General features: G+C 37.6%; 1 protein-coding gene across 8 annotated transcripts in view; it reads right to left on the minus strand.

The window, feature by feature from the left end:
• Positions 1–18,856, minus strand: part of MTHFD2L (methylenetetrahydrofolate dehydrogenase (NADP+ dependent) 2 like) — a 148,271-nt gene extending 129,415 nt beyond the window's left edge. For 4 of the 8 annotated variants that reach the window (XR_009503443.1, XR_009503442.1, XM_059924037.1 and 1 more), the window contains exons 1-3: positions 18,555–18,856; positions 1,422–1,606; positions 671–793 (exon numbers count right to left, since the gene is read on the minus strand). Coding sequence is in view for 6 of the 8 variants with exons in the window: in XM_059924037.1 (XP_059780020.1) it covers positions 671–793; positions 1,422–1,606; positions 18,555–18,697 (451 nt within the window). In the remaining 2 variants the exon portion in view is untranslated. Of the gene's footprint in view, positions 1–670; positions 794–1,421; positions 1,607–4,620; positions 4,985–16,265; positions 16,736–18,554 lie in introns of those variants that run through there. The other 4 variants (XM_059924038.1, XM_059924035.1, XM_059924039.1 and 1 more) reach the window with 4 other exon arrangements.
• Between the last annotated feature and the right edge of the window lie 3,561 nt (positions 18,857–22,417).

A 22,417-nucleotide genomic window follows, 5' to 3' on the forward strand; every position in this document is an offset into this window, starting at 1 on the left:
GCCCCAGAGGAAGTGACACCAGAACAAAACTTCACATTAAAGAAACTCTCAGAGATATCTCATGACTTTGAAAGGACAAAGGACAAAATGGAAGTTGATCCAAACTTAAAAAGAATTTGACAGTTCAATTCACCAAGGCATAGAAAAGATGCTTGCTCCATATTATAAGTCATATGATGAGAAGGCAAATAACTGTTCAAACTCCTCTTGACAAGATTTTGGCAATGAAATAAGATACTTTAATTCTCAATGTTTCTAACGTTTTAAATTACAGTGTACTGAATAAATATTAATTTTACTATTTTTCATTTCCTTATACGTTTATAAACCACAGTAAGAGAGTTTTTAGTGTTTTGAGAAAACATTTTAAAGGTCACAGAACAATTGTTATTCTCCTATTGATTTACTAAGATTGCTTTGTCCAGTTTCAACTTAATCATTTTCATGGTTTTGCACTATTGTGCAAAACAAGAACTGGATGTATTGTCAAAGCCTAAATTTTTCTTTCACAATTTTCAGTCATTGTAAACGTCATTCAGAAATTGCATGCTAATATAATAGCTAGTCCCCTTCTGAACGTATTTTATAAATTATTTGCAGTGTCATGATATAATGTTGAAAGATGTCCTTGCTCCTAACCAAACCAGACATATAGAAGAGCGTTATGTACCTGGCAGTGGCAACTGAACTAATATACCACTGACTCTTGGGTCCATGTTCAATTGATCGGTTATATCCAAAAGTTCTTCCTGAGAAACATCCTTAGGTTTTAGAATGATCTCACTACAGATACCTGGAAGAAAAACAAGTACAGAAAGTCACTTTAACAAAAAGATGTGTTTTCTCATTGATGGCGTCTTACACAGTGCGTGATTGGTTCCCTCTGCTCCTATCCCACTGGAAGAAAAGGCCCTTCTACAAAAATCATGTGCAAAGCACCATCAGGAGGGAATTTTCAAATAGTACAGATCCTTTCTCGTGATTCACAGGCATTCTTTGGCCCAGTAACCCATTTAGCAAATCTCGCTCATCTGTGATAAGCTACTGTTAGTGGATTTGAAGAGAGAAAGAATACCAGTACCACCACCACCACGATTAGGCCAAGTTCGACAGAGTGAACCAGCCAGGTTTATCATGTGATTAAAGCAAAAAAACAGGCCCTTTAAATGTAACATGTTGCTCTCACATCTCACCATAGGATCTGAAATCACACTGAATTGATTCAATAAGAAACTTGAAGAAAAAGAGTAAGAAATGAATATAAACTTCGGTAACTAAATAATCTATAATAATAATAAATAATAATAATAATACATGTAATTCAAATAGCACTTAGTTGACAGTTATCATTCATAATTATCACACTTTGAAGTAAAACCAGAAAACACGTAGTAACAAGTACAACTAAAACACGTCCCCACCTACAGCAGCAGCGGCTTTGACCTTCTTCCTGACGTATGTGTGGCTTGCTGGGTTATCACCCACTAAAATGATACTGAGGTGAGGTCTTCCATTCCCAAGGGAAATCCAAGATTCCACACCTCGCTGTATTTCTTTCTGGATTTGTTTGGCCATTTCAGTTCCTGAGATAATAACTGCGTCATGTCTGTGGAAAACAAAGGAATAAACGTAGTACTAAAAAGGCAATAAGGAATATTCAACCACATAAATTTAAGGTACAAGAGTGAACAAAACATTTATGATTCCCCAAGTGAGCAACCAAAATTTGCTTTCTTTCAGGTATATTTGACGCTCATTCTTCAGGTTCCAAAATATATTTATAATTTTTTCAAAGGAGTCCAACTCTGCTTTTTAGTTCTGCATTACAATCTATCTATAGTATACATAACTTTCACATATATATATTTCAATTATCAAACCACATACTAAAGATCTAGAATATTGGCTCTAGAATATTGGCTGTATTAAAAGCTCTGCTATTTTTTTCAGAAGAGACAGATCAGTACAGTCTAGTTAAAACTGGCACCCATCTTCAAAGCTCCAGGCCATGGTGTATGTACGTGGCCCCATAGCCTTTTGACCCAAAGGCAAAATCAGTTCACTCTTAGTAGAATATCCTGTACAAGACCCTGAAGTCATGAGCTCCGTACTACACAACTCTTCTCACTTACTCAAGGAAAAATTTTATCCCACAGCTCCAGGACAAGGACAACTGTGACAACAGCTGCCAGACTTGCCATGCTTGTCATTGATTACTGTGGGGACCAGGCCAGTAAGGCTCAGTTGCCCCCCTACCCAAACACCCACACCATGGCATCATTTCTAATAGAAAAACTGCACAAAACATTACTTCCTGGCAGTTTTTAAGTGCTTAAGTAGGTAAGAAATACTATACTTTGATAGAGGACATAAATCTATCTCTGGAAAGGCACAAAAAATGCCTTATGGGAAGGTTTTCCTGCTCTCCATGATCTCAAACTTAAAAGTGGTGAATTAACGTTGCTCCTACTGCATGCTTAGTTTTTAAAGGTACCCGATAAAGTAAAAGATGGTTCCTTCTTCCTGGGGTCCCTGTCCTTTCACTATTGAAAGGCCTGGTGAAAGCATGATCTATAGCGCATGAATATTACACAAAATATCAAAAGCAGGTCAATGAATATTGTGAAGGAGAAGAAAAGGAGGAAAGAAAAACCTTATAGCAACTTAATTTTTTCAAGCACCTGTACATTTTCTATGTTCTAGTGAGAGCAGCCATCATGAATATCAGCCAGCACAAACAACATGCAAACTTGCTGCCCCTTCCAAATAAGTCAACCCCCCTCCCTAATAGGTTGATGTACACATACATTTACCAGATTGAGAATATTCCATATCAACCTGGCACCAGTGGTCCACAGAGTTCATTCAGATTCAAACAATTTTGATGTAAACAATGTTCTGCTAAGAAGTGATTCTGAAATATAGTCTATGGATACATACATCAAAATTGCCTGGGAACCTTACTGAACTTGCATATTCCTAGACCCCATGACCACACCCATGATTCGGAATCCCTGGGAGAGGGGAGAGAGCCTGGGAATCTGCACATCTAACAGGTCCCCACAGGTATTCTTGTGCGTGATCGTGTTTGAAAAACACTTCTTCAGTTCAACACAAAAGTATATTTCAATAATAATCATAACCATGAGTAAACAATTAACTGAGCAAATATACATTGGTTAGACAATACAATTATAAGTAAACTCTACTTTTGATTCTAATTTTGTCTACTTTCCACTTTCAAGACATGGAAGGTCATGGTAAATGCAGTGTATCAATCTTGCTCCACTGTCTTAATTTTGGTCATAGTTTTATTACAGTATAATTGATATACAATGAACTGCATATATTTAAAGCGTAAAGTTTGATGTTTTAGTATATGTGTATATCTGAGAAACCATCACCACAATCAAGAAAATGAACGTATCCATCACCCTCAAAAGTTTCCTGGTAACCCTTTGTAATCTCACCATTCTATCTGTCCCTGTCATGCCTCCAGACAACACTGATCTGCTTTCTGTCACTATATATTAGTTTGTATTATCACGAGTTTTATAAAAATGGAATCACGCACTACATGCTCCTTTTCATCTAGCTACTTTCACTTAGCATAATTAAAATTCATTCATGTTGCTGTATCATTCATGTTGATCAATAGTGCATCTCCTTTTATTGCTGAGAAGTTTTCCATTGTAAGGATATATCAAATTGTGTATATCCATTTAATTGTTGATAGATATACGTGTGCTGTTTCCAGTTTTTAGTCATGACAAATAAAGCTGCTACAATCATTCATGTACAAGTCATTGTATGCACATATACTTTCATGTCTCCAGCAAATATCTAGGACTAGAATGGCTGGATCATATGGTATATGTTTAAATATGTAAGAAACTGTCAATCTGCTTTCCAAAGTGGTTGTACCATTCTACATTTCTGCAAGAAGTATATGTGAGTTCCAGTTGTTCCACATACTTGCTATCACTTGATATGGTCGGTCTTTTAAATTTTAGATATTCTAGTGGATATATGATAGTACCTAACTGTGCTTTTAATTTGCATTCCCCTAATGAATGATGATGTTGAGCATTTTTTTTTCACGTGCATATTTTTTTCATATGCCTATCTTCTTTGGTGAATTGTGTAATTTAAATTTTTGCCTTTTGTTTAATAGGTCGTTTCCTTATTGAGTTTTGAGAGTTCTTCATACATCCTAGATTCAAGTCCTTTATCAGATATATAATTTGAAATACTTTCTCCAAGTCTATGCTTTGCCTTTTCATTCTCTTAATTGTGTCTTTGTATAATAAGTTCTCAATTTTGATGTATTTTAATCAATTTTCCTTTTATGGATCATGCTTGTGGTATTGTGCATAAGAAATCTTTGCTTAACTCAAGGTCACAAAGGTTTTCTCCCATGTTTCCTTCTAGAAGTTTTATGGGTTTAGGTTACGCATTTAGTTTTATGACTTAGTTCTATCTTAGTCTGAATAGACTTTATATCAGGATACTGCTGAATGCTCTTTCTGTGTCTATTGAGATGATCATATGATCAAATGGTTTTTTGGTTTTAGTCTCTTAATATGGTAAATAACATTAATTTTCAAATGTTAAACCAACCTTGCATTCCTGGGATAAACCTCCCACATATCCTTTCCAGATATTGTGGATTTCATCAATTTTTTTAAAAAAATTTTGCAGCTATGTATATGGCAGATATTTGTAGTTTTCTTTTCTTGTACTGTCTTTGTATGGTTTTGGTATCAGGGTGATACTGCGCTCACAGAATGAGTTAGGAAGTATCCCATCCTCTTCACATTTCCAGAAGAGTTTGTGTAGAATCGGTATTATTTCTTCCTTAAATGTTTGGTAGAATTCACTTGTGAAGCCATCTGGTCCTGGAGCTTTCTTTGTGGTGAGGTTTAAAACTAAAAATTAAAATTTTTTAATACAGAGGGCTCTTCAGGTTATCTATCATTTCTTGAGTGAGCTTTTGTAATTTGTGTCTTTGTACATTCTAATAATTAGTACATAATTATTAGACTAAATCAAGTTAAGATAAAATACATTCACTTTTGAGTTTAAATTTTATTTTTCAGGATTAAGTAATGAACTTTTTTCACTATCTACTTTGAATTCCTGTTGCTCATTTGTTATTGATTCATTTAAGTGGACTTTTAATACTAAGAAAACAAGGACCTCCTATGTTAACAAGTACTAAGGGCTGCAGATATGGCAAACAATTTCAGGTAGTTAAAAAAAAATACTTTCCAAAAATTAAATTGTGCCAGCAATATTCAGATAGGTAAAATACTCTGCTATAGAAGCAAATTTATCTGCTAATAGACTAGAAGTCACTCTTATAGTAAAGAACATATATTTGCATTTTAAAATATAAAACCATCTGAGCTCCATGTTGCATTCTATAGCATATGAATAGCAATGCAGCTGCTTACATGTTTTATTAGTTGATTCTCTGTTAAACACAATGATTTAGTCATAGGTTATTGTGAAACTGGCAACAACTGAACATAATCCAGGATAATTATGGCCTAGACACTACAAAGCTGTGTGACCCTGAGAATGTCAGATGACAATGGCATAAACTGATTCCTGACTTCCAAAAAGACAATCTACCTACAGATTAAACCTGACTGCACATTTTTTGTTGGGGTCTGAGGTGACAGGGCTTGCTTTACATTATAGTACCAATGTGCTAATTCAGCTTGCTAATTATAGCTGACATGATATGGCCTGGCCTAGTTGGTGTTTATGGGTAAACACCCAAAAGGCTGCCACCCAATTATGAATAGGGACTTAAAGCATTTTCAGTAGCAGCTGGCCCATCCCACTGATTCCCTCAGTCACTGCAGAGCCTCAGCAAGCCTGGCTCTATGGGAGACACAATATAAGGATAAATGAAGCAACCCGGACTTAGTGGAGGCTCAGTGGGAGAATGCCTGTATCTGTCCATATGCTGGAAGAAATGGTAAACACACACATTAATAGCTCATATAGACTTTAGTGCATAAAGAAACGAGGTTTTTTTCAACATGCACATTGTTGAAAAATGTTACATATCAGCAACAACTCAAATGTTCAGCCACAGAAGCACACACTCCTAAGAATTCACCCTGGCTCAAGTCTTGATCTCTGCCAGTCCATTTTCCACACTGCAGCCAGAGTGATTTTCCAAATGGAATCATATCCGTTCCCTTGTTAAAACTGTACTACATGTCCCGTTTTTATTAATTTAATAAATACATATTGAAAACCATGTATGTGCCAGGCACTATTCTAGGCACCAGGAATATAAATAATAATGCACAAAACAAATTGCTCACTTTCATGGAAACTATATTCTAGTTGAAGAAGACATAAGCAAATTTTTTTTAAAAACAAATATTTAACATATCATGTGTGAAACATGGGGGGAAAAAAAGGCACATCTGGAGGCCAGAGTTACCATTTTACAGAGGTTGGTTAAGGTGTCACTTCTCTGATTAATCGGGTAACATCTGAGTATAAATGAAGGAAAGGAAGGAACATGTTATGTGGTTATCTGGAGAAAAGAATTTAGGCTAAGGAAAATATACCACAAGTACAAAGGACGTTAGGCAAAAATGTGCCTGGTATGTTTGATGAATAGAAAGAAGGCCAGTGGCTACACTAGAAAGAACAAATGGACCAGAACAGGACATGAAGTCAGAGAAGTAGTGTGACATCAGATCACATAGGGTCCTACAGGCATTCAGAAGGATGTTGGCTTTTATTATGAGAAAGAACGCCATTTAGAAATTTTGACCTGATTTTCATGACCTAATTTTCATTATTCAGTGATAACTGGTTAAAATGTGGAGGAAAGACTCTACGGGAAGAAGGGGCAAGTGGGGACACCAGTTAAGAGGCTAGTGGTATCCCAGGCAAGAGATGAGGGTGGCTTGGGCAAGGGGGGTAGCAGTGGAGATGCTAAGTATTCTAATTCTGAAACTATTTGGAGGGTGGAGCCACTGGAATTTACTGAGATTGGGTATAGGGTGTGAGAAAAAGAAGTCAAATATGACTCCAAAGTTTTTGACATGAAAAACTAAGGAAAGGAAGTTTTAACTCAAATCCAAACGTCCCGTAGCTTACACGCCCCTGCATGAGCTTTCTTTAGCTTCCCTGTGCTCACCAAGTCCCACACTACACATTGCTGCATTTATCACCTGTGCTAGGTTCTCACTTCTGGGCCTTCACATACACTATTCCCTCGACCTGAAACACTCTTCATCCTCCTTCTCACTTCTCTGACATCCCCACCAAATCTGTTCCTCCTTCCCTCCCACACAGTCCTCAAGTCTCAGCTTGGAAAGCACTCTGGGAAATGTTCTCTGACCCCTTCAACCTGGGGATCTGCCTCTTATATGAGTGCCCACAGCACCCAGCTTTTACCCTCAGGTAGTATCTTAAGTCCTTGTTAAAATTACTGTCTCCCCCACTATACTCTAGGCTGTGTAGGACAGGAAGCTTATATTTACTATGACATCCTTAATACCTAAGAGTATTTTGCACATTGTGTTTATCAAATATTTGTGGAATTATCGGAGTTAAATTGTTTACTGTATTATAATTTGTTGGAGTTACTATGCAGCCACTGAAAATAATAATTATAAAAACAGCAATATGTGAAAATGCTCATTGCATAAAATTAAGTGAAGAAATTAAATGAAAAATTGTAGGTACATAATTATAACTTAAAATGTGCATGTATATGGCTAAAGATTAAAAAGAAATATACAAAATAAAATGGTGAGATAGGTAGTATTCTGGATATGTCTTTCTATCTTAGAATATTTTAAAGTGCTATCAAAACAGATCTTGAATTATATTAAAAATGAGTAGATGCAAAATATCTATAAAACACATGAAAAGAAAATATAATAGTAAAATTAACAAACTTACCACTCAGTTTAAGAAAGATATTACCATTGTCATTGAAATTGTCTTCGTAATCCTCCTCTACCAAAACCTGATCCTCTCCCATAGAGTTAAACACAATCCTGAAATTTGGGTTTATAATTGCATTGCTTTCCTTTCCATTCCTTTCTTTTATCATTTAACCTAATGTTTATATCTATAAATATTAAAAATATAATAATATACATTATTTATAATATAATAATATACATATGTATACTATATATGATAATGTATAATATAGATGATATATATGATATATATCACATTTACATGATATAAATATAAAATAACATGGAATATTATAATATTTCTCTAAGGTTTACACCCAGGGATGGAATTGCTATATTATAAGATACATTTATGTGTGTTCAATTTATGTCAACCTGTTTCCAAAGTGGTTGCACTAATTTATAAGTCCACCAGTAGCGTTTAAGAATTTCTATTGCTCTACTTCCTTGATATTGTCAAAGTTTTTAAATTAACCAATTAGCTAAACAGCATTTTGTTGTGGTTTTACTATGCATTTCCCTAATTACTAGAGGTTGGATGTCTTATAGGTTTATTGGCCATTTGGAGTTCCTCTTCTATGGGATGCCTGTTCCTCCTCATTGACCATTTTTCTAATGGATTATTAACTTGTGCCTAATTTGTAGTAGTTATTTATGCATTCTGAACACTAATCTTGTATCAAGTATATCTATGTATCAAGTATCACCTGTATGTGGCTTGTGTTTTCACTTATTATATGGTTACTTTTGATGAAAAGTTCTTAATTCTAATGTGAAAACCATCTTTGCCTCTAGAGTTTGTACTTTTGTCTCTTAAGAAAACTTTCTTCATCTCTGACAAAATTTCTTTTACAGAACACGACAGTACTCACAGTTGATGAGACAGACTGGCTAAGGAATTGCCAGGAACTTTTTGAGGCTCTCTACAGGCTAGATCTAAAAATCTCACAGGGTTTAACAAAAACACCTAGAAAGTGGTTCTGCTAAGCCTCAGTTAAGAACCACTGATTTATGCCCCCATCATTCTCAAAGCAGAAATCCCCACTCTAGTATTCTAGATAGGTGGTCAGCTACTTTCAATACAAAGAAACCTATGAAGCATATGTGCTTGAAACTGGTCATGGAGCAAGATATCCATAATTGTATGCAAACAAGCTATAATCTACCAACTAAAGTATAAATTGATAAATTAACAAATATTGTACACATAAACTCACTTATTGTAACTAAATTACAAAGCTATTGTGAAGTTTACATTGAATACAAAAACTTGAATGTACTCTCTCTTCATTGCCTACAACAGATTTTAGAAATGTGTTTAAAAATCTATTTTGTAAATGAGCCAAAAAGACCTAAAAGTGTTGCATTTTGTTCAAAATCTGTTGGAAATTGTTAACATATTCAAAAAATAGGCTAAGACACAGGGGGAGGCTTCAGATTTGAAACTTTTAGTGAATTGCAAATACCGAAACCAAAGCTTACAAACAGAAATGTACCCCTTCAAAAGCAAGGGAAGTACTGAGCTAATTAAATAATGATGCCTCAAACAATATACAAGCAATTTTGAAATTCTATTGTTGTGGGTTGAATTGTGTCCCCAAAAAGTTATGTTCAAATCCTAATCCCTGGTACCTGTGGCTGTGACCTTATATGGAAATAAGGTATTTGCAGATGTAATTATGGTGTAGGATGAAGTCATACTGGAGTGGAGTGGACCATAAATCCAATACGACTGCTGTCCTTATAAGAAGAGAAGACAGAACTCCACGTGAAGACACAGAGGCAAGATGGCCATATGACCACAGAGGCAGAGTTGGGGTTATGCAGCTATAAGCCAAGGAAAACCAAGGATTGCCAGCAACGAGAGGCCAGGAGAGCATGGCTCTGCAGATTCCTTGATTTCAGACTTCTAGCCTCCACAGGTGTGAGGTTAAGTTTCTGTTGCTTTAAACTGATGGGGTCGTGAGTCACAACTACTGAGCCCACGTGCCAAAACTACTGAGCCCGCGGTGCCTAGAACCCGTGCTCCACAAAAAGAGAAGCCACCACAGTGAGAAGCCCATGCACCGCAACGAAGACCCAATGCAGCCAAAAAAAATAATTAATTAAATAAATAAATAAATAAATAAATAAAATAAACTGATGGGGTTCAGGGCAGGCCGCCCCAAGTTGTGCCACTCTGGCATGCAGATTATTTCCAGCCGAAAATAACCAAGGCTTAATAGACTCCAGAAGAAACCTCTGAACTTCCCCCTAAATGCCTAAAAGAACTTAAGATAGAATGCTGGTTCCAGGAAGGAGCTATCACAACAGATAACCATTCTAAAGTATGAACTAGGTGTGGTAGACAAGCAGGAACCTAGCAAGGCCTGTTTTTGATCAAAGTCCTCTCTGTGTCCCACTGTCTCTAGATGGCCCAGCAAACATTTGTTCACCAAACATTAACTCTTTTCATCTTCCTGTGAATTACCTTACTTTTCTTTTAAGTCCCAGACCCTTACCTTCTTCTCCTTAGTCCAGAATAACATATATACCTCATCTTGCCTTACTGTCTTTGGAATTCTTCATGGTTATGTGAATTCCCTTATGTACTTAACAAATTTGGTTTTCTCTGGTTAATCTGCTTATGTCATTTTAATTGCCAGCTAAAAGAACTAAGAGGAAAAAAAGGGGAGTATCCCCTCCTCCACAAAGCCGTCTAGTTTGTGGTACTTTGTTTATGACAGACTTAGTAAACAAATACATCTATAATCCCAATTTAAAATATCCCAATTTGTGGGAAGAACTTTTGATGACGTTCCTATTTTTCATTGAATAAATTTATATTTTGTAATGTAATGGAACATAATTGAGAAGACCTATCATTTTACCGCATCTAAATACGGCAAAATATTTTAAAAATCATAAATAGATACAACTTATTTGATGACTTTTATCTTAAATACTTGTCAAAGAAAGGTACTTTGAAATGAGACATGAAAATAGCACTTGTGAAAATATTTAGGCTGAAACATCTTCATGAAAAAAACTAGAACTGAGACTATGTTCAATTTAGAAGAGTTTGCTCTGAGTTTACCAGGTGCTTTAGCAGCATCTGTAGAGAAAGTATTTTTAAAACTAAAAATACTACTGTCTAAAGAAAAGAGTAATTTGCAACTTATAAGAAAACACAGCAAATTTAATTTTTAAATTAAGCATGTTTGGTTTTTTTCCCAGAAAATTATCAGTATCAAGGCATTAAATGAAGATATGGCTAAGAAACTGATTCAAGTTCAGTTGCCCTTGAACAACATGGGTTTGAACTGCATGGGTCCACTTATACATAGATTTTTCTTATTAACTAGGTACCATAGTACAACACAATTCTCAGCTGGTTGAAACTGAGAAGGCAGAACTGCAAATACAGAGGGCCACCTGTGAAGATTTCTGACTCTCTGGAGGGTCAACATCCCGAACCCCTGCATTGTTCAAGGGTCAACTGTATGTATATGTACCAAGAATGTGTCATATGTTAAAAGTTAACAGTCACATAATTAACATAAAAATGTAAATGTGCTAACATAAAATTAATATTAAAAATTTAAATTGTTTTAATGTATAAGGGTATAAATTATATTTTAAAATGTTAATTTTGAAAATAGTTTTCAGTAGAACTCTTATAGGTCGACTAATATAAGTCAATAAATATTCTAAATATGTAATTTTCATTACTTTAATGGGGTTTTTCTACTCTTAAAAATGTGGTTTCGTCAAAAAATTATATACTGACATTGCCATTAATACACATCAAAAGTGAAGTCAATTTGACCCCTTAGATATCTTTCACACAATGCACCCTGTCATTACTTGCTCAGGTGACATCTCCTGCAAAGGCAGAAATGTTGCAAGTCGCCCCCAAAGAAGGCAGAACAAGGAGCTCTCCCTTTCAGCACTTTATTCTCCCCTCCATTTCTAGGCTAGCACTAAATATGGCTTCATTAGGAAAGAATAAATCATAATGAAGGGGCTAGGGAGGAGAGTTAGCAGTAGGGCAGCACAATGCAGTACAAATTACTCACCCAAAGCCAGTAGTACCGAGTGTCAGCCCTGGTTCACCCTTAGTAGCTATAATGAAGTTGGACAAGTCACGTAACTGCTTTCAAAGGCATGCAATTTCCTCATCTATATAATGGGAATGGTCTCCATTGACCTTACGTAAGAGGATTTGGCTAAGGAGTTGATTGGCTGATTTGTAAAAATGGCTCTCCTAGTTTCTGTTAAGTAACAGATGGAGACGTATTCAGAGAACCAGAAGTAATATGCAACTAAAAAGCCATCAACATTTAGTGTTGTTTCTATGAGCTTATTTACCTATTTACTTTCCAGAAAATAAACTGCAACCATCCTAATCTACAGTTCCTAGAATTAAATTAAATTTATAGTTCCTAGAATTAAATGAAGTTAATTTAGTTTAACTAACTAAAACAAAGTAGTAAACAGGAGGAAAAAAATCACTACTTTTCTTGTGTATCTAAATACTCCTTCACAAAACAGTAAAATAACAAAATCTGCTCAAGATCAACAGTGTATTTAATTTGTATACTTCACATCTTGCTTCTGCATCTATGTTTCAATCTCATTTTCAACCACAACTTTAGAGATGCAATAAACTGTTTTATGATCTATAAAGATGAAAAAGCCAAATATGGTAATTAGCAATTCAAATATCTCTGCAAGTCCTTAGCATAGTTTAATCGCCTTGTATCTTAGAGCATAATTTGAAGATTTTGAGTTCAAATTAACTATACAGTAGAAATGAAACAAACTCAAGGGAACCAGGGCAAAATTACGTATGGAATAAAACCAACCAATCAGTAGTACTAGGGAGCTATTCGAAGTAAGTGAATGTTTTTTTAAAGTAAATTAATACTTAGAAATGTTAAGTTTGTGGCCTTTTAAAAACATTTCATTTCACATCCTAGATACTATCTTACACCGTGAAGTAATTTTATCAGAAATTATACTTTTATAAGTCAAAAAAAGTAAAGCAAGTTCTTTTCATGATGTGTGATTCTGTTATTCAATTTTGTAACTTAACTCTTTCAGGACCCTAACCTGTAACTTAGAACATCAGTAGCAACCTAAACATCCATAATTTTTGCAGAAAAAATCTTAGATGCTAAAGTTTGTACCATGAGGACCCTTGGGCAGTCTGTTGAATCCGATGTACATCTTCTCAGAACAATCTTTTTAAAATGTTTAACATAAAATACACAGGTTTACAAGGAAACCAATTTTATTGAAATATTGTTATCACTTTTTTTTTTAAAGCGTTAAATAAAAGGATCTAGTGGCAAGTCTAATTACTACCATAATATCTAAGTAGTGGTGAGTGTATATCATGTTTTGAGATCTCTGCATCAACTGTTATTAAAATATCTATGTTTTCACTGGCAATATCATAAGTACTACAAATATTACTGTGGTTTGAGGCCAACATTCAACACTGAAGAAAATGCTAAGTTTATTAGAGGTTAGTGACCTCCCATCTAAGTTTAGGGATCCCCTAAATTCTATCCATTAAGTCCCAGGCTAAGAGACACCCTGTATTAAGGAAATCTAACTAGACAATTTTTAAGATTTATACGCAAAATCAGTTTTCTTGATTCACAAAAGTTCTACAGGATTTAATTAGAGTTTTCAGAAAGAGGAAAAGCAAGAGGGAGATATGTCAACAATTATAAATTGCTTGTAGAGTAAAGCACTGGATAGATCATGCAGGTTCAAATCCTGTCTTCACCATTTATTAATTATGTTATCTTGGACAAGTTTTTTAATGTTCCCTTAAATATTAATAAGAATTTATTTTTCAACAATACAACTGGATTATTCAAAGGCAAGATGATATTCATTGCAGAGTTAATGATAAATAGCTGAAGTGGGAAGAGGAAACACGTATTTTAAACTATAATATGCCCTCACTTTAGAATTACGAATCTTTGAATAGTCTCTTGGCTCTAGGCACATTCTTTAATGAAAGTAATTATAGAAACCCAAGTAGAGTTCAGATCATTAAGTGAACAAACCTGGCTGGTATGATGTTGACAAGAACATGACCTGAATCTGAGAGTAAATTATTTCATGTTTCAAGGACTAGACATTAAACAATAGCAAGATGGTTAGGTAAGTTAATGGCCACTTGACTTAATATGATGCAGTCAAAATGTTAACAAAAACAATGGCAACACAGAAAATGCATATGATGCAATATTAAGTGGAAGAGCTGGATAAGCCTTCTTGGACACTATCCAACCCTGGGTTCTCCTTTGACGCTAATTTAGGTTTGGATATTCCATACACAAATTAGGTGGGTTTTTTTCTGGTCCAAATTGCACTTCTTAATAGTAAATCTCTTGGGTTCAGATTTCACCCAAGCTCCTATGTCTTTAAGCATCCTTTCACAACTTAATCACCCCTAAGCCAAACTATTTTAAAAAATCTTCATTGAGCTCCATTGAATTCCATGAAGAGTATGTAACCATGGAAGATAATCTGGTGGGTTTCTCTCCTGCTATTTTTATCATCCCATCAGGGTATTAACAGGAAAGGATAATATAACTTCAAAACATCTGAAAAACAAAGATATGGGGCTTCCCTGGTGGCGCAGTGGTTGAGAGTCTGCCTGCCAATGCAGGGGACACGGGTTCGAGCCCTGGTCTGGGTAGATCCCACATGCCGCGGAGCAACTAGGCCCGTGAGCCACAATTACTGAGCCTGCGCGTCTGGAGCCTGTGCTCCGCAACAAGAGAGGCCCGCACACCGTGATGAAGAGTGGCCCCCCCTTGCCACAACTGGAGAAGGTCCTCGCACAGAAGCGAAGACCCAACACAGCCATAAATAAATAAATAAATAAATAAATAAATAAATAAATAAAAATAAATAAATAAAATAAACCATAGCAATTCTCAACACTGTTTAAAAAAAAAAAAAAGATATGGGTCATTAAAGAAACAGCTAGATTATTACTAAAATCAAGACTGAGTAACAAGATCTGAGATTAGTATTAGTCTCCTTTGTTCATCTATTGATCCTTTTTAATCAGAAAACTTGATTTTGGAGACATTACGTTAGAACACATTATCTCTGAACAGCTGGGACACAGACATAAAACTAATATATAAATCACTAAATGGTGAAACTTTTAGTTCTAAATTTAAAATGACAAAAGAACTGCTTAGAAATAAAAACTATCATACCTCATTTTCATTAGAATAGGTAAGGCATTAAGATAGGAAAATCACACTAGATTTGCCAGCAAAATAAAATATGCCTTTGAGAAACTGCCTTTGCTAGTCACTGGGACTAACTCTATCTTCGTTGATATAATGCTATAGAAAATCAGCTTTACTAATGGTCCTAACTGGAGTCTGGGTCCTTCAAGCTTCACATGAGGATAAAAGGATCTTTAAATCAAATAATTCTATAGCAGAGAGAGAAACTGAGTAAGTATTAGAGGAGAGAGTCTGAAGAAAAATGAACAGCCTTATAAATAAAATTTGTCTTTTTAAAATTATTAAACTATCCGCTCTACAAGACATTATTATTTAAATAACATAAACCGCTTATCTCTTACTAGCTCCAAAAATGTAGTTTTTTAAAATGCTGGCCTAGCTGCAAAAATGATAAAGCCATTGGCAGCGAGACACAAAGAAAAGGTGAGGCTTCCAAAAACAGCTGTAGGTCAGTACACAAAATTTTGCAAACGCTGAAAGCAATCATAGTAAGACAGGGAAAAAAGGGAAAATCTGCCAAGTTAATTTTTTTTTGGAATACTGAACAACAGCATAAATATGGAACAAATGCTTGGGATATCCATTTAGTTACTAAAAATGAGTTCAGGCAATAAAGCAGCGTTTAGGGAAGTCCCCGCTGTAGAACACCTGCAAATCTGATTTGAGCACGGCATTAATGTACAAAGTCTGTCAACTTTGCCTCCGAATGGGATAGACTGCTGCCCAGCTCCAAACACTGAAAAACACTGGGCCGGACTCATGCGATGTTTACAACCCAAGTACAGTTTGATTTGTAAACTCCTCACACAGTGAGGCAAAATTGGAAAATTTAATCACCAAGAATTTTTTATTTGTAACTTTTTGGCTGTTTAGGTAATTCATTTTAAGAAACAATAAGCTGCAACAAATAGAAGGGCTATTTATTTATTTCTTTGACATGAAATATATTTTCTTCCAATTAATAAATCTATTTTTTCATGAGTAAATGGGAAAAAAAACTCACGGCAAATTTTAAAAGGAAACCATTGAGATATAAATATTAAATGATATCTCAAGGTTTTGTAACTTTCAAATTCTGTCAAACATTATTTCTTGAAATTCTGCTTATTTAAAAAAAAATTCTCCACTAAAAAAGCATTTATTTATTCCATTACTACAGGTACCTAGCCAAAAATATAAAAAATAATCAAAAATACTTTTTCATTTTTCATTTAAGGCTCTGTACCAGAAACTGGTAATAAATCTGTTAATTGAGAACAGTCAATATCATTGCGGAAAGAGTTTATCAAACTCAAAGACACTTTTCAGAAAGAATAACACTAAGGCTCAAATTTTAAGTCAATAGGATGATGTCAGACTTAAACCACATTCACTATGAAGAACTAGACAACTAATGAGTTACTACATATTGAAAGAGATGACTGAGGATGGGGACAAGTGGGGAGGCAGACAGTGGCGACCTCTGGAAGATGGAATCTCTTCTCTCTGCTGGTCCTAGAAGAGAAAAGAGACACCAATGAGCATCGACACACTGTCTGCATTCCTCCCCACCCGAGCCCCACCAGTCACAGGTGTTTCTCAACCTTACAGCCAACCTCACCTTCATATATGGTACTCAGTGCCAAGAGGATGTCAAAAACACCACCCTATCCTAACCTAATTAGTACTGCCTTGAAAAAATTAAAACCTATCAAAGGTATTATTTATTTTTATACAGATATAATCTGCATCAAATGGAGCTGAAAGCAGCTGGGTTGAAAGCAATGCTTCTTTATATTAAAATAGCTTTCCAAAATTATTGCACTCAATTACTTTAAATTATAGAGGTCATTAATTCAATTTAAAAAGATCTCAATTATCCATATGGGTGGTGCATGTGTGTAGCAAGTGGCTTCAATGAGATGCTGGGGTTTTAACTGTCGTGGCTCTCATTCAATATCCTTGGAGAAGATAGGGTGATGAGGTTGTCTATTTACATCAGCTGACAAAGGGAAATTAACCAACCTATACAATTTGAAAAAGGTTACCTTCACTCTGGAAAGAAGCCGTAAAATAACTGAAATTCCAAAAATAATTATCTAAAAAAGGCGACTAGAGTGCATAATTCCTTCAAACCTGTAACACAAATAGAATTCTACAGAATCTGCTTTTCCTAGGTTGTAGAGTCGATAATTCCAAACCAACTGGCAAATTTTTTCAGACACCATGAGAGCTTCCACAATCAGAACTCTGAGTCACTGTTATTTTTTCACATATCCTCGTGGAGGACAAGTAGTCCATAGAAACCTCGTCCAAAGTAAACCCGATAGGGAATATTTGTTTTTAATTTCAGTCACTCAAGACTAAGGTCCAAATATATACAATGAAGAGTTAATCAATTTAAGTTAAAACAGCAGTAGCTATGTTTCCACATTGCCGATCTTTACTTTCTTCCAGGTACAGTGCTGGGCATTGGGGATACAAAAAGACGAGTAAGACACAATCTCTGGTCACATGAAACCGCAGTGAAAGCACGTTACTGGAAGCCCTTAAAGTCTGAAAACAGAATCTCTTCTGGGCTCACTGGCTCTGGGTCAAGGGAATATATTTTTAGCTTCTTAGATTTGAGTTTGCAGCTACAAGTAGATGACGGACAGGTGAAGTGCTCCTGGGCACTATTTGTGCAGAAGAGTTAAAACCATACTCACAATCTGCCAGCCAGCAACAAGGTCCAAAGAGATGCAGAGAATCTAAGACTGAGCACGTCAATCTAAGAATACAGAGATTCGAGAAGCGCCATACAGAAAAAGACTGAGAAGTCAAGATGAATGCCTTATTTTGTGAAATCATTAAGAATTTTAGAGCTGGAAAAGACCTCAGTATTACCACCAACAAAGAAAGTCAGAAACTCAAACACTACTAAACCATCTGGCCATCGCCCACTCCTTTGTTTACGAAACACAACAATAACCCAAACCAAAACAAATGCTTCAAACAAGCAGACCACGTGTTTTTAGGGCCTCTCTCCTCTGGGCCTCAAAGGTCTTCCTCAGTCATTCAACCGCACCTGCTGCAGTTCCAGGGAGCGCAGAGCACGGCCAAGGTGCCTGACTCGAGGCCGACGCTACCCGCCCGGCCGGCCCTCAAGGCCAAGTACGGGGCCAAGGCCGGCCTAGCCCCCAGCCCCGCCGCGCCGCACGGCAGCCCGGAGCCCCCGGCCTCACGCGTTAGGGCCTCGCCCGCGCCAGCGGCCGCCGCCCCTCCCACAGCCAGCGGCTTCGCACCCGGGAGCGCCCTGACCCGAGGAGGTCGAGCGTCCGGGAGCGCTGCGTACCTCAAGCCGCTGCTCCGAAAGCCCCGGAACGCGCGCCCGGCCGTTCCCGGCGCCGCCAAGAGCGACACCGCGCTCCGGCCCAGCGCCGACACTCGGCCCAGGCGGCCGCGGAGCAGCCACAAGGCGCGGGCCGACACTGTCATGGCCGCGAATCCCGGCTCCAGGCCAGAGGCGCCACCTCCCGCCGCTCCGGTCCTCGCAGCTGCAGACCGGGCTCTGCCCCGACCGGGCTCGGCGGGAGAGCGAGTCCCTCCAGCCGAGGGTTCCCGAGGGCACCACGCACGGGTGGGGCCAGGAGCCGAGTGAGGGCCGGAGGCGGGGCCGAAGGAACCCCTGGACCGTCAGGGGGCGGGGCCGGGACCCAAACCCTAAGCTGGGAAGAGTACTGGCAGGTGCGTCTAGAGACTGTTGGTTTGCGATGTGGCCTGGCGGCGACTTGGCTTCTCACCCACTGGGCACGCTGCTGATGTGCCCATAGCGAGGACACAGGGAAAGCGTCTAATCAGTGCAAGCAGCACCCCCCCTTTCTCCCAAACCGGAGCTCCGCCCCACAATAGGCTACCTGGAATTTCATTAAAAGCAAGAAGGGTGTTACAGGTTCTCTGTTTCCCTTGATGAGACCTTGGGATACCTAGAGAGCAGGAGAACGAAAGAAAAGTGTGTGTGGAGGGAGGAGGAGGACCTGGCTGAGCAAGGCCTGCACCTAAGGATTTCTATAGCTCTACCTTATCATCTCCACTTAGGAGGGGAAAAATTGGCCACTGTCTATTATTTTCTAGAGTCTATGATCAAGGTTACACAACCTAGGAACCTGTGTTATGTGGTGAATTTGTAGTGAGAAAACAAAACATCAGCTCCCTTTGAAAAAGTAAAAATCAGAATGGCCATTCATTATGCTGGGATATGTTAAGAGATGAAGTGAGGCATGCTTTTAAATTTAAGAGTTTATTTGAGCAAAAATCAATTTGAATCAGGCAGCATCCAACCTAGCAGATAGAAAGGAGTTCTAAGGAGCATGTCTTTCACAAAATGAAAGACTTGTAGGCAGAAGGGAGCAGGAACAAGGAAGTTATACCAGACAAATAAGCGGTTTGGTCATTGCAAGGTTACTTTCCTTTATGGGATGGCAGGGGTCAATCAGACATCTTATCTAACTAGTGATAATAATGAAGAAGGAAACAGACAGAAGTATCTTTATGCCCTTGAATTAAGTATTTTTTTAAAATTTTTCCTGTAGTCCGGACTAAAGGGATAATGCAAAATATAGAAAAAGGTGTGCACAAAACGAAAAATACATAATTGTTTTGGAGAAATTGGAAGCCTTAAATGCTTATTTTAGAAAAGAATAAAGGTCAAAAATCAATGGTCTAATAATCTCTAGGTCCATCCATGTTGCTGCAGATGGCATTATTTCATTCTTTTTTTATGGCTGAGTAATATTCCATTGTATATAGGTACCACATCTTCTTTATCCATTCACCTGTCGATGGACATTTAGGTTGCTTCCATGTCTTGGCTATTGTAAACAATGCTGCAATGAACGTTGGGGTGCATGTATCTTTTCCAATTATGGTTTTCTCTGGATATATGTCCAGGAGTGGGATTGCTGGATCATATGGTAGTCCTACTTCTAGTTTTTTAAGGAACCTGTTCTCCATAGGGGTTGTACCAATCTACATTCCCACCAACAGTGTAGGAGGGTTCCATTTTCTCCACTCCCTCTCCAGCATTAATTGTTTGTAGACTTTTTGATGATGGCCATTCTGACTGGTGTGAGGAGATACCTAGACTCACAGACTCCAAAAACAAACTTATGGTTACCAAAGGGGGAAGACAAATTAGGAGTTTGGGATTAATATATAAACACTTCTATATATAAAATAGATAATCAACAAGGACCGATGTATAGCACAGGGAACTCTACTCAATATTCTGTAATAATCTATATGGAAAAGAATTTGAAAAAGAATGGATATATGTATAACTGAATCACTTTGCTGTACACCTGAAACTAACAAAATATTGTAAATCAACTATACTCCAATACAAAATAAAAATTACATTAAAAATAAAATAAAATAAAATCAATGGCCTAAGCTTCTATCTTAACAAATTAGAAAAATGAGAACAGTTGAGCTAAAGATAAGAGCTAAATTATAGAAAACAGAAAAACAGCAGAGGAAGTTAATGAAATAAAAAGCAAATTTTTGTAAAAGATCAATATAACTGATAAACTTTCAGGTAGACTAATTAGAGAAAAAGAGGACTGGAGGGAGGCAGTGCATTTCTACATGTATTCGCATTCCTACTTGTCTTGCCGAGTGTTAAGACTAGACCCTGACCACTTTTTACCTGGGCCATTTCTCAGGGGTCTTCAAGGTAATTCTGAGAGATGAGGTAAATTCTCCCTGTGTACAAAGAGGATACTTGCTTACTGCTTGCCAAAAAAAGTGATGGGCTCCTTAAGCTCAGAGTTCCTCTTCTGTGGTGCAACCCACTACACATGCAGGCTTCATCTGGTCTTCCACATCACCCTGTGGTATGTGGGGCCTGGGAAAATGGAACGCTGACGTTAATACTCCAGCAACTACGTTTTTTGGTCAATATCATTTGATCACACATGTAAGGGTTTGTTCCTGAGCTCTCTATTCTATTCCATTGTTCTATATGTCTGCTTTTTGCCAGCACCACATCTTTTGATACATGTGGCTCTGTAATAAATTTTTAAATCAGAGAGTGTGAGACCTCCAACTTTGTTCTTCTTTTTCAAGATTGTTTTGGGTATTCAAGGCCCCTTAAGATTCCATATGAATTTTAGAATGGATTTTTCTACTTCTCCCAAAAACGGCATTGGGACTTTGATAGGTATTTCATTAGATCTGTAGATTGCTTTGAGTTATATTGGCATTTTAGCAATAATAAGTCTTCCAATCCATGATCACAGAATATCTTTCCATCTATTTATGTCTCCTCTGATTTCTTTCAACAACATTTTTCAATTTTCAGTGTAAAAGGCCTCCTTGGTTAGGTTTATTTTTAAGTATTTTATACTTTTTGGTGCTATTGTAAATGGAAATATTTTCTTCATTTTCTTTTTGGATTGGTCATTTTTGGCAACTACTTTTGCTGTAACAAATTTCTTTGTCTCCATCCAGCAGTCTCATGTCTTCTGTAAGTCTTCATAAAACTGTAGAGGGCTAACTTATTAGACTGTAGATAAGGCACAGTTAATTCCCTCATAAAGACACAAATTATCAACATAGGGAATGAAAGAGGAGATATCACTACAGACATAAATGCATTAAAATGTTAATAAAGTAATAATATAAAAATATTTAATGAGACGGTGGTGTGGGAAGACACGGAGTTAGTGTCTCCCCACAACTAGGGCACCTGCCGGCCGCCGGTGGGGAACTCTGACCCCCAAGGAGACGGGAGAAACCCCAGAGTGAGCCAGTGGGATGTAGCGGGAGCGAGGGGGTAAGAGAAGTGGAGGCCAGACAAGATCAGCTACCCTGAGGCGGGGAGATCAGGAGAGACAGGTGGGAGGGACTCTCTGGGAAGAGCAGGAGAGGAGTGACGGGCGATCACCTGGCCCACTTGGGCTGGGGAGCCTGCTGAGCTCCCGGGTGGGTCCTCTGCCCTCCAAGACCCCCTTCCTCTCCTCTGCCCACATTGGTCCTGGGGGCCTAGGAGGGAGGCCGGGGAGATCAGGAGAGGCAGGTAGAAGGGGCCCTCCCAGACCCCAGAAGCAGGAGAGGAGAGGAGGGCGTTTGCCCCACCCACTCGAGCCCAGGAAGCCTGCTGGGCTCCCAGGTGAGGTCCCCTGCCTTCTGAGACCAGGGGTGGGGGGCACGCCTGGG

The sequence above is a fragment of the Balaenoptera ricei genome, chromosome 5 (genome assembly GCF_028023285.1).
Source record: "Balaenoptera ricei isolate mBalRic1 chromosome 5, mBalRic1.hap2, whole genome shotgun sequence".
Taxonomy (NCBI): Eukaryota; Metazoa; Chordata; class Mammalia; order Artiodactyla; family Balaenopteridae; genus Balaenoptera; species Balaenoptera ricei.